General features: G+C 47.8%; 1 protein-coding gene across 1 annotated transcript in view; it reads left to right on the top strand.

Annotated features, from left to right (window-relative positions):
- WDR62 (WD repeat domain 62) overlaps positions 1-13,113 on the top strand; it is a 49,423-nt gene that overhangs the window by 23,922 nt on the left and 12,388 nt on the right. The window contains exons 11-16 of the mRNA XM_040632904.1: positions 5,343-5,521; positions 6,899-6,990; positions 8,594-8,719; positions 11,308-11,375; positions 11,457-11,578; positions 12,474-12,549. Of these exons, the coding sequence (XP_040488838.1) occupies positions 5,343-5,521; positions 6,899-6,990; positions 8,594-8,719; positions 11,308-11,375; positions 11,457-11,578; positions 12,474-12,549 (663 nt within the window). The remainder of the gene's footprint in view (positions 1-5,342; positions 5,522-6,898; positions 6,991-8,593; positions 8,720-11,307; positions 11,376-11,456; positions 11,579-12,473; positions 12,550-13,113) is intronic.

Raw genomic sequence — 13,113 nt, 5'->3', positions numbered from 1 at the left:
CCTTTTTATAATTTCTTTCTCTTACTGATATTCCCTGTGTGGTGAGACATTGTTCTTCTGGTTTCCTTTAGTCCTTTGTCCACAATTTCCTTGATCTCTTTCAGTATATTAGACAGTTGATTTAAATTCTTTGTTTAGTAAGTCCACTCTGGGCTTCCGCAGGCACAGCTTCTGTTGATTTCTGTTTTTCTCTGAATGTACTGTACTTTCTTCTTTTCTTATCTATCTCATAGCTTTTTTCTTGCAAACTGGGTATTTTGACTATTATAATGTGATGACTCTGGAAATCAAATTCTCCCCCTCCCTGCTAGGGTTTGTTGTGTGGGTTGTAATTGCTTAGTGATTTTTCTGAATTCCTTTTGTAAAGATTGTATTCTTTTTCATGGATGGTCGCTGAAGTCTCTATTCCATTATCTGAGTGGTCAGCAAATGATTTGACAGCAATTTCCTTAAATGTCAAAATTCTGCAGCTTCTTTCTTTTCTAAGCTCCCCCTGTTTATTGTAAGTTAGATTCCAGAGTTCTGAAAAAGTTGATTCTGACAGTTTTTTCAGCTTAAGGTTGCTTTGGTGGAAGGATAGCTTTTTGGAGTTCCTTACTGTGCCATTTTCAGTGATGTTACTGGATCCGCATTTATTCTTTGTTCTACAAGTAACTGCATATTTATATATAGACATTTGTTGACATCTCTAGTTGTTTTTGTTGTCCAGAGCTCATTCTTTAGAAGATTTGTCAGGAACAGGTGATGGGACAATATTTCTGAGTTGTTGCATTTGGTAAGTTTATGTTTGCCTTTTATACTTGAAGTCACTCCTGCTCGATAGAAAATGCTTGGTTCACATTTTCTTTCTGTGTCTGTGTTAAATATGTTGTTTCATTTTCTTATGGTTATTGAAATGTCTGATGACTTTTCCTTTTAAGTCACTTGCTGTATTTGCCTAGAAGCCCAAAGGATTTTTTTTCTTTTACTTTTAAGCCTGGTAATTTTACTCTATGGTGTGTCCTGGTATTGGTTTTTATAGGGAGACATATTGCTGTAGTATACGTTTTAGTATTTTTTTGTTCCCTTGATTTGGTTTTCTTCAGGGATTTCTATTATCTGTATGTTGGATCTTATTTGCCTCGCTTCAATATTGTCACTTTTTCTCATATCCTTTTAGTTCTTTCATCATTTCTCTTTGATTTTTAATAATTTCCCCCTTTTTACCTATCTCTTCATGCCTTACGCTTTGTGTTTAGTCACTTTTGGGTTCCTTCTCATTTGGCTTTTATTTCTGAAATGATTTCTTCATTTATTTCTAACTCATTGAATTCTGTCATCTTATTTCTGAGTTTTCTAATTGTGATTTAGGTTGCTTTTCATATCTCCTCATTTTTTAATGTCTTTTGGCTTATTTTGAAATAGTAAGTTACAGTTTTGGTTTGTTTTGTGGAAATATGTTTCTGGTGTGCTTTCTTTTCCTTTTATTTTAAAGGGTAACTTTGTTTGGGACTTGAGTTTGGTCTTTTTTTTTGTTTTCATTTTTATGTTACTAGTTTTTCTGAATTTTTAGAAGTTGTAGTAGTTCATGGGGCGCCTGGCATGAAACTCTTGATCTGGGGCTTGTGAGTTTGAGTCTCATCTTGGGCATAGAGATTCCTTAAAAAAAGAAAAATAAAAACAGAAGTTGGTGTAGTTCAGAACAGATTTTCTAATTTCCTGAGAATTCCATCTTCTATGATTTTTATACCGTTAAAAAAATATATGGCAGCTTGCTTTTTGATATTTCCTTGTTAATGTTTCTATTTATGTGTTGTGCCTCTACTTTTTTCTAAGCCTCCCCTTTATTCTGGCTCTCCTGTCTATCCTGACCAGTTTTGTTTCCACTCCCAGTAGTTTCCCCTCAGGGTAGACCTTTGTCCTGGAAGACAGCCCTGGCAGGTCAGTTGTGAGAATTCACAGGGCCTTCACTGCTCTAGCCCCCTCAGACCTAACTGCCAAACCTTGCACTCAACCACTATTGGAGGGGATGAAACCCTCCCAATTTGAACTGCTGTTCAGTTTGGCCCATTGTACCTTCCCATGAATACCTGTTGGCTACTTTGGGGTCATCCTTTGTCAGGTCTCTCAGGGGCCTTACTGCTTCCCTTTACTTTCTCTCACGTACATGTTAATAATATGTAGATCTTGTAGTTGGGGGTAGTTTATCTCTACCTGCTTGTATTTTGGGAGTTAAGAGAATATCATCACCTAGTTTTGCTGTAAATGTTGTTCATGGGGTTTTGGTTTTGATATCTAGTTGCTCGTTTTTCTGTGGGGATTTTTTTTTTAAGTGTTATTTATTCATTTAGAGAGAGAGCGCGGGTGTGTGCATGTGGGGGGAGGAGCAGAGAGAGAGAATCTTCAAGCAGACTTAGCGCTGAACGCAGAGCCCCAGGTAGGGCTCGACCCCATGACCCTGAGATCATGACCTGAGCCAGAACCAAGAGTCAGACACTTAACCAACTGAGCCACCTGGGTGCCCCTATATGGGGATTTTAGATTAAAAATCTGTGCTCCTGCTATTATCATCTTCTCAGAGCCCAGTGTTCTGTATTTTGAAATCCCTTCATATGTTATCTCTTTGACTCTCTGAGCTGCATTTTGTTTCTAGAAATAGTTGTTTTGTTCTTTTTCAGCTCTGCTTGGTTATTTATAGTTTATGGTTGGCTACTCACACTTTTACTTTTGTCAAAATTCTTCTATTTCTTTAAACATTAAAGATAGTTATTTTATATTCTGTCTGATAACGCCAGTGTTTGAAGCTGGACTGTTGTTTCTGTTGCTTCTTGCTCATGGTACCTTGTTTCCTTTTGTGCTTAGTGATTTTTGACTGAGCTGAACCATTTGCCTTGGAAATTTATGTTTGGGGACGTTTCATGACCTGAGCTGAAGATGGTGCCTGGACAATATATAGTAGCATTCAGTGTCCTTTTTCTCTTGTTTATTTTTAACACAGAAAGTATTACATTATGCCTATTTATCTGCAACATACTTTTTTTCACCAGAATGCAGTAGAGTATCACAGTGTCGTCATTGAAATGGTTGTAATGAATCGCCCTTTTGCCTTATTCTCTGGGAACTGTAGGTGTATCCTGAGTTTGAAGATCAGAGAGCTTGTCTGCCATCAGGATCTTTTCTTACTTGTTCCTCAGACAACACCATCCGCTTTTGGAACATGGATAGCAGCCCTGACTCTCACTGGCAGAAAAATATCTTCAGTAACGTGAGTGGCTTAATTGTAAACCATATTTTAGAAGGAACAGAGATGTACTTTAAGCTAGGATATAGGGGGAAGAGAGAGTCTTGTGGACCTTGGTACTAAGCTTCACTGGGGCAAGAACCAGGAAGCACTCTGTGTCTCCCTCTCTCTTGTATTCTCTCTCTCTCCTTCTTTTTCTTTCTGAGGTAGCATGGTCTGTCCTCCCTGCTTCTCTCTGCCAGTCATCTCCTGCTCTCCGAGTATGTGTCAACACAGCTACTCCAGGCAACCTGACATATTCAAAAGAAATGAAATAGTTCCCTAAGTCTTGAGTCAGAGCTCCCTGGAAGAGCACCTGATGGACCAAACCAGAGAGGGGCTGCCCCTGTCTAGCTCATTGCCACACTGTGAAGTCTTGGGTGAGGGTGCTGGCGGGATCTAGAGGGAGCCATGATGGGAGGGTGGGGAGAAAACACTTTGCTGAAGAAATGGTTGATATTGCTAGGTCAGTGAGGGAGCTTCTCTTAGCTGCTGAGACGTGAGTCATGCATTCATTTAATCTGCAGATGCTTAGGAAGATCTATGCTAGGTGCTGTAATACCTGCTGGGGACACATCAATGCCTAAAACAGACCCTCCTGCTCTTGTGGCTCCCACAGTCTAGTAGGGAGAGGCAGACTGTGAGCCAATAACTGCACTAATTATGATATAATCATTATTTAAAGATTTTATTTATTTATTTGGGAGAGAGAGAGAGAACAGTCAGGGAAGGGGCAGAGGGAGAAACAGACTCCCCACTGAGCAGAGAGCCTGACATGGTGCTCGATCCCAGGACCCTGGGATCACAACCCAAGCTGAAGGCAGACACCCAACCGACTGAGCCACCCAGATGCCCCCATAAATAATCATTTTTTAAAAATTAAAAAAATAAAAAATAAATAAAAATTTATTTAGGGAGCACCTGGGTGGCTCAGTCATTTGGGTGTCTACCTTCGGCTCAGGTCGTGATCCCAGGGTACTGGGATCAAGCCCCACATCGGGCTCCCTGCTCCTCAGGGAGCCTGCTTCTCCCTCTCCCTCTGCCTGCCACTCCCCCTGCTTGTGCTCTCCCTCTGTCAAATAAATAAATAAAATCTTTAAAAAAACTTTTTTTTAAATAAAAGATTTATTTATTTATTTGAGAGAGCAAAAGAGTGGAGAGAGGCACTGAGCGCAGAGCCCAATACAGGGCTCAATCTCACAACCCTGAGATCATGACCTGAGCCAAAATCAAGAGTCAGACGCTTAACCAACGGAGCCACCAAAGCGCCCCTATGATAGAATCATAAGCATGATAACACCATGAAAGAAAATTGCAAAGTGCTAGTAGGATATATAACAGTGTCATCTGATCTTATCTGTGGTGTCAGGGGCAGCTTCCTAGAGGAGGAGGCGGACTAAGCTGAGATACAGAAGATTGGAATGAGTAAAGAGGGGGAGGGGAGAGTGTCCTACACCAAGGGAATAGCCTGTGCAAAGGCCTTGAGGTAGGAAAGAGTTTGGTGAGTTGGAAAACCTGAGCGGTCAGTGTGGCTGGAACAGAAAAGGCCCTTAATGCAGGGTGTGTGTGCCCCTTTACCGCCCCCCCCACCCAGTACTACCATCTTCTCTTCCACACCTGTGATATACATGTTATAAGTGGCTGCATACAATAGAAAAACCCCAAATAAGAGGTAAAAGTTTGGTTTTCTGACTCATAAAAATAGTCTGGAGGTAACCGTCCAAGCTGTTTTGGCAGCTGCAGGAAGCCCTTAGAAACCCAAGAGCTTTCAGCTCTCCACTCTGCCATTTTGGAGTAGCCCTTGTCCTTGTCATCCAGTATGGCTGTTGGAGCTCCAGGTAGCAGGACAAAGGAAAAGGAAGCAGAAGTTTTCTCACTTGTTTTACATCTCATTGACCAGAATTTATTCACAGAGGCTCCTCTAGCTGCAAGGGAGGCTAGGAAACAGTTATTCTGAGTAGGGAAGGTTAAATTTGGAGTTCTGTTACTAAAGAAGAACGGGAGGCTGGCTGTTGGGAGACAGAATTGCAGAGGCGCCTCAGACCTTCCCAGAGCACTGACTTCAGCCCTCTCTTTCCTGCAGACCCTGCTGAAGGTCGTGTATGTAGAGAATGACATCCAGCACCTGCAGAACATGTCCCACTTCCCAGACCGGGGGAGTGAGAATGGGACCCCTATGGACGTGAAGGCTGGGGTGAGAGTCATGCAGGTCAGTCCTGATGGCCAGCACTTGGCTTCCGGAGACCGAAGTGGAAATCTGAGGCAAGTGAGCCCTGGCGGGTGACCGTTCACGCTTCCCAGCTCAGCTTGGGTCCTGAGGGTGGTGTGAAGGAGCCCTGGCCTGGGCACCTCTGCTTCCCCATTGGGAATGAGGGACTGTGAATGGCAATCTGGAAAGCAGCCATCCCTGAGAACCTAACCTGAGAAGTATCTTCCAGAGGGCTGGGATAGGATAGCTCCCAGGACCTCAGCAGCTGGTAGACAGGCAAGCTTGCATGATTCTAGGGTAGGGTGACACTTTTACCAGCCATGTGACACCAGTGCTGAACAGTCAGAGAGGATGCCAGCTGGAGCATGGGGGGTTCTGGTGGCACTGGGAGGGGGGCTGGGAGGATGGGACATTTGAGGGCTCAGGCTTTTCACCCACACTATGAAGGTTTTTTTAAGATGTTCCTGGCCTAGTAGGTGCTGACAGAATATGAGTGCTCTTACGGGGACCAGGTTTAAGTTGACGAATGACAGCTGTGAGTGTGAGGAAGGGAAGGGATGCGGGGAGCTGGAGAGCATGTGCTCCGTAAGGGGATAGCCACCGCGCAATAGCAGGAGCGCAGGCTCCACTGTCGTATGTCCCCACTGTCCAATAAGAACAAAGTGCAGGGTTTTTTTATGAAATTCTATGGTTTTTAAATGCTGGCAACTCGTTTTCACACCAGTCACTGTGCAAGCCAACCCGATATGTCTGTGGGCTGCTCACACTGACAGCGCTCTGCTGTGCGTGGTGCAAACGGTAACGAGCTAACTCGGCTGCAGCACTCTTCCCTGGCTGGCCACTGGCCTGCCCCTGTGCTCACCAACCGACTTAGCCCTTTCCCCAACCCTCTGATGTAAGTGCTGGTATTAGCGCCATTTCCAGATGGGTTAACTGAGGCAGGAGAGGCCAGTGGCTAAGCTAAGATCACACAGGAAGAGTGGAGGACCTGTGGTGACTGTCTCTTGTATCATCCTAGACGGCCTATTGGTTGGTTGATTTCATTTGGAAAGAACGGGGCAGGTTTAGATTTGAGAGTCTTTAAGAATGGGAGATTGAAATCAAGTGTTCCTCACCCATAGGTCCTATCCTTGAGTGTGACCTCTGACCCCTAGCCCCTCCCCCACCCCAGAGGACTGTCCCAGACCTGGCCCATGGAGCCATAAAGGACTGGGTGCCCACTTAGGTGGCCCAGGCTTAGCACTGCCGCCTTCAAGATAGCAGGTTTCTAGAGAAGAATGGTTGGGCGTCTCTAGACTAGTTGGCTGAGGGCAGGGAGTTCTCCATGTTGCCTAGCCGGCAGCTCTGACCTTTCCTAGCAGTGGCAGAGCACCTAGAGCTGAGGGGTGGGGGCTCCGGGCGGGGAACAGTGGGCAGTGCCTGTCTCCCAGGATCCACGAGCTGCACTTCATGGATGAGCTGGTCAAGGTGGAGGCCCATGATGCCGAGGTGCTGTGCCTGGAGTACTCCAAGCCTGAGACAGGTAAACCTCTGTAGGGCGGCTGGCAGAGGCAGGGCAGTTGCCCCACTGGTAGAGCCGCAGGGACGGGTAGTTGAGGTCCGGTGGGGCTGTGAGTGACAGCTGCAAGTCCTGTGTTTAGTAAGTGCCCCTGTAGCTGGGCCCTGAGACCGGGGCAGCGGGGACTCTAGAATGCAAGACTCTGGCAGGCAGGACTGGGCCGGACTTGCTTGCCCTGGTTCCCATGCCCTGAACAGTGCTCAGGTTAAAGAGAGGAGCATTGAATGAGAGAGTGGATGGATAGATCAACTGTTATATATCACATTATATATCAAATAATATCAAGCATATTATTTCGAAAAAGTTTGATGCCCACAGAAAAATTGCAAGAGTGTTAGAATGAATACCCATGTTCTCTTCACCCAGATTCCTCAGGTTTTTTTCTTTTAAATTCTATCTGACCCTGTGACTGTGTGTATGACTTTATCTGCTTCCCCATCTCCATTTCTGTCTCCATGTTTGTGCACACACGTGTGTACATATGCTCACATTAGTAAAATACTAGCATAGACATTTCTTTTGCTGACTTGTTAGTAAGTTGAAGGTATGACCTTTTACTCTTCGTGGGTCTGTGAGGACATCCATTTATGTGACCACGTGCACTTACCAAATGTGGAGGTTTCACTTTATCCTGTACTATCCTCTCTTTCGTGGCCCTTATTCCCATTTTGCCGGCTGTCCCAATATTGTCCGCTATAACACTTTTGTTTTTCCAGTCCAGGTTCACACTTGAGTTTTCGTAGCTCTTTTATCACCTTTTTTTCTGAAACATTTCCACAGGCTTAATTTGTCTTTATGACTTGGCTTTCTGTAGAGTATAGACCAGTCGTTTTATAGAATTTCCTTCCATTTGAGTTTATCTGTTTTCCTCATGATTTTGTTCGGCTGATACATTTTTGGCAGGAATAGAACTTAGGTGGAGTCATGTCCTGATAGGTTAGCAATCTTTCCCATGTTCTTTCTTCCTTCTTCGTTTCCCCGCACCCTCTGTCCCACCAGTTTTTCTTGAGGTCTCTCTTCATTCAGTACTTCCTTCCTGAGCTCCCCTGTGCCTCGGGTCATGTGTCCACCCTCAGACCTGCCAGGCGTCCAGGTTAAGTGCTGTCTGAGGGGGCTCACTGGCAGAAGGAAGTGTGGCAGCAGGCCGCCAATAGGACCCAGTTGAGACCCATATAGCCAGAGCTCAGAGAGTGAGGGAACAGTGTTCTGGGGAGGCTGAGAAGTTGGCAGGCCTCGCATGGCAGGCCAAAGAGTTGGGCTTGGCAGGAAGGATTGCTGGGCTCTGCTAGGACGTCTGCTGTGGGCACAGGTGGCCGAGCGTCCGTGTGTACCTCAAGATTCATCCCCCTGAACCAGTAGCACAGGATGTGAAATGCCAGGGTTTGGGGGCTTTGGGGAAAGACTACAGAGAGCTGAGGGAGTGGCCCCTTTCTGGGTTTGGGGCAAGTTGGCTGCAGGTATAGAACCAAAGACCCCTTCTTCAAGGAAGCTCAGTCACGTTGCTGTCTGGGAGGCCAAGGCATCAAGCGGCCTGCTGGGAACCCAGGGCTACTCTCTCCACTCACAGGGCTGACCTTGTTGGCCTCGGCCAGTAGGGACCGACTGATTCACGTGCTGAACGTTGAGAAGAACTACAACCTGGAGCAGACCCTGGACGACCACTCCTCCTCCATCACGGCCATCAAGTTCGCTGGTGAGCCCCTTCCTTCCTGCTTCCTCCACCTTGTTTGGTGTGCTCCTTTGGCCACAAGTAACAGCAAAACTCCCTTTAGCTTAAACAAAAAGGACAAGCAAGCTCTGGATTCAGACCCAGCTGGATCCAAATGTTAATGATTTTTTTTAACTTACCAAGACTCCCTCTGTCAGCTGCGCCTTTCTGCAGTGCGCGTCATCTTGGTTATCACTGTGCCACTGGAGGGAGATTTCCTCCCTTTCTGTCAATTTTGGCAAAAATCAGGTGCTGACTTCCCTTGTGCTCGCTTGAGGCACCTGCCTTTTCCGGAACAGTTATGGGTGCCAGGGCTTTGGGGCGTTTTCTTGGGGCAGGTCTGACTCATGTGCCCCCAGCCCACACCTGCCTCTGCTTCTGATCCAGGAGGACTGGAATTAGGTGAATGTTGTTCCCCCAAAGGAAGTCGGGGTGCCAATCCTGTGAGCAGGATGGACACTGGTGATCTTGGCAGAAAAATAGGTGACCGTGAAAATTGCTGTAAGCTAATTCTTTGCTGGCGAGGATCCTTACACTGCAGATAGCCCCTTCCTTACCCCATTTCCAGAGCTAGAGTCACACAGCCAGGAGGTGCAGGCTTCGGATCTTGCCTAGGGCTGCCCTGCAAAGCCCATACTCAACTAGGAAATCAAAGGGATTTCCTCTAGACTCGAAAGACTCAGTATGGAGGTTCTTGGCCCTAAAGGATCCCAAGGGGAGGGGAGGTGGGTCCTGCAGGGTTTAACTGATCAGAACCCAAGAGCATATTCAAAACTATATTCTAGAAGAATCTGTTCATGGAGAGAATATACCCATGGACTCATTCTAAGTTCTTGACTATGAAGAGTTTTTTTTTTTTACATGTAAACTTGTGACTGAGAAGGTGTTAACGTTCCTTGGTCCTCCCCACTTCCTGCCCTACCTCTCTGTAGCTAAAACAAATTAACAATGGACAAAAACAGGTTAACAACGTTTGATGTCTTGATGAAGACAGCCAAAGCTGCTCAGCTAAAACTTCTCAGACATCTTTAAAAACCTATTCATTCCATGGGATAGAGTTAGAATAAATCAGTAAGTCTAGCAGTTTGGCCACCAGTGACCTCAGCTTTCATGAATGGTCTGGATCCAAGAGCGCTGATGATGTTCCAAGGGGTGGCCCAGGAGTTGGTCCTTAAGGCCACCTTCTGGATGTGGGTTTTCATCAGAACCCCCAGCCAGTCTTACAAGACGTAAATCCTAAACCCAGCTCCTGAGTGCCCCATTCCAGCTGGGCTTTGCTCAAAACATTGACAATTTTAGTATAAACTGGGCTCCAGCCAGTCGAAACCTAACAGCAGCTGCCCTGCTAAAGAAGGATTCAGTCTTTAACACTTTTATCTGAAACATATCCAAACAAGTGAATACAATATGTGTAGCTTACAGAATAATACAATGAACTTCCCGTCAAGGTTCATAATCAGTGGGTATGAACTAGAACAGACACACCTATTGTTTATAACCAGTGACTGTTCTGATCGCTTGTGTTCTAACATTGCTAAGTACTTGGACTCCCCACCGCACGTTAGGAAGCAGAACATTACCAGTAATTTGCAGGCCTCTCTGGGTCCCTCCCAGGTCACACTCCCTCCCCCACACAGGACTCGCTCCCTTCTGTGGGCTAGTGACTCCTGCTTGAGTAACACCTTGTGTATCAGGCCTGAGCCCTCTCAGATGTCCTGCCATGAAGCAGCAAGTCTGAGGTGCCAGGGCTTTATATTTATTTATTCTCAGTGTTTTGTATCTATTCCATCTTTACATCTTCACCACGACTCTGAGGTATATGTGCTGTTATAATTCTAAGTCTATAAAGAAAGAAGAAAAAAGACAAGAATATGTAGAGTGCTTACCAGGTGGCAGCCACTGTTCCACAGGCTTCACGAAACTCCATAGGGCGGAGCTGTCATAGGCCCACTGTACAGACAGGAAACTGAGGCATGGAGAGGAAGCCAGCCCTCAGAGCACAGTGCTTATCCAGAAAACGCCTGGGTCTAATCCTGGCCCTGTCCTGACTCTCTGTGTGCCCTGGGGACAAGACTGTGTGACTCTAAGCCCCGGGTTCACACTTGCACAGTGGAGTGGCCAGTGAGCAGTCAGCAGGGGAGGCACTTGTGGCGCGGAGCCTGGCCTGAGGTGCGCGTGGATGCTCTGATTGCTCAGGATGGCCTGAACCTCCCATCAGTCTGCCTCTCTCCACCTGCCCCCTGCTTTGGTCCTGCATCCACTCTGTTGCCCAGATCTCCTTTCCAAATCCCAAATCAGACGTGGTGCTCCTTCTGTGTCCCTGGCCTGTTTCCCTACCTGCCCTCATTCCACAGAGGCCACCAAGCCACTGCTCTATCTGTCCCACCTCATACACACAGTTCACATCTTAGAATACCACCTGCACGCAGCCCCCACTCACCTCCAGGAATCCCTCCCTGACCCCCAGCAGAGTTGAGTTCTCTTGCAGGGAGTTCCCTAGCTGGGATGCCTGGCCCCAGTCAGGCTCGGCAGTGGCCAAACCTTGCCTAATGTACCACCTACTTCTCCCCCAGGCAACAGAGACATCCAGATGATCAGCTGTGGGGCTGACAAGAGCATCTACTTTCGCAGTGCCCAGCGGGTAGCGTGGGTTGGCCTCGTTGGGGGCTGGGGTGGGCAGCTTGTCGGGGGTGTCCTCTGAAGGCCCTGCCTGCCTTGCCAGACCTTGGATGGACTACGCTTTGTCCGTACCCACCACGTGGCAGAGAAGACCACCTTGTACGACATGGACATTGACATCACCCAAAAGTATGTGGCCGTGGCCTGCCAGGACCGCAATGTGAGGTAAGGCGCTGTCCTAGGCTCTTAGTCGGCCTGGCCTGGTTTTGGAGGAAGGCCTGTAGGAGACCTAGTTGGGTCTGTCTGCTCATGAGCTGTCTGTGTTCTTCGCCCTGCTCATCTGGTCCCTCAGGAGCTGGGTTGGGTGGAGGGATCCAGCGGGTGTTTCTTAGGAACTGGGCTCACCCAGGCCTAGCCTCGAGGTCACCAGGAGGGTCCTTTCTGGCTCTTTAGAAGCCTGTATGGGGTGACTAAGAGGTGCTGAGGTGTCCCATAAATTCATGCACTCCCTACATTCCCTGAGCACCCAAGCTGGGGTGGACAGTGCAGAAGACACAGCAAGTGGGCAGAGCAGCCCTAGGCCTTGCCTTCACGGAGCTCACGGTCCAAGGGAAGTGAGATGGACACCCCGCTAGACAGTGACAGCATGGAGCAGTCAGGGCTGAGAGAGTCCAGGGGACTTGGGGGGCCCAGGGAGACCCCTGATCCTACCTGGGGACCAAGCAGGGCTTGATGGAAGGAACATCTGAACTGAGACTGGGAAGGATGTGGAAGAATGAGCTAGGGGAGGGTGCCGTGCACAGGGGAGAGCTTGTGCAAAGAGGTTCTCCACCTCTTTCATCTGCTCATTCAGATCAAGCTCCAGGCATTCTGCTTGCTCTGTAGTGGGGAAGACAGACACTAAGTCAGTGCATACCACAATACATGGCCTCCATGACCTCAGCCTGAGACGGCAGCTCATTCTCTGAGGTGGGGTTTCAGTCCAGGCATCAGATGGGGGATGAGAGGTGACAAGGGGCTTCCAGGGGAGAGGAAGATGGTCAGTAAGGCTGGAGCCAGAACGCAAGAGGGGGCAGGTGGGCAGGGCCGGGTTGGCCACGTTGTGCCCCCATCTCCCCAGAGTCTACAACACCGTGAGTGGGAAGCAGAGGAAGTGCTACAAGGGCTCCCAGGGGGACGAAGGGTCCCTGCTGAAGGTGAGTGGCTGGGGCCTCCGTGTGAAAAGCACGCACATCCCCCATGTCCGGCTGCTGGGCCACCTGAGACCTGTGGCCTGCTGGGCTCAAAGATCACAGCTGGCCAGCACCTGCTCTGGACTGGCTGAGCAAGGTTGCTTGGGAGCTGGGGGTGTCACAGACTAGTTAACTTTTATTTCCTGAGCCATTTCCCAAACCGGGACATTTAAGTGGTTTCTATTTTGAGTGGCTACAGTGTGGTGAGAACAATCAAAGAGGCCTGGGCTGCTTTACCAGGCTTGCCTCCTGCTGTGTTGTCAGGACAAGGTTGGGGGACCTTCTCAGAGCCTCTGAAGTAGGGGAGTTGTTACAAGTTCAGGCTTTAAGGTCAGACTCTCACAGCTCGGCCTCTGGCTATGGCCTTGGGAAAGCGTCATCTCCTCTGGAGCCTGTTTCATCACCTGTAAAATGCAGCTAGAAAGAACCTCCAGCAGAGGGTTGTTTTCTGGAAGAAATCAGTTTGCACTTGTACAGTGCTTGGCACAGGGCCTGGCTGATAATTTTTTTTACCTGTGAAATGGGAGC

This window comes from Ursus maritimus, unplaced genomic scaffold, assembly GCF_017311325.1.
Source record: "Ursus maritimus isolate PB19 unplaced genomic scaffold, ASM1731132v1 scaffold_19, whole genome shotgun sequence".
NCBI lineage: Eukaryota > Metazoa > Chordata > Mammalia > Carnivora > Ursidae > Ursus > Ursus maritimus.
The sequence above is the reverse complement of the archived record's forward strand: the minus strand, read 5'-3'. Positions and strand labels throughout refer to the sequence as shown.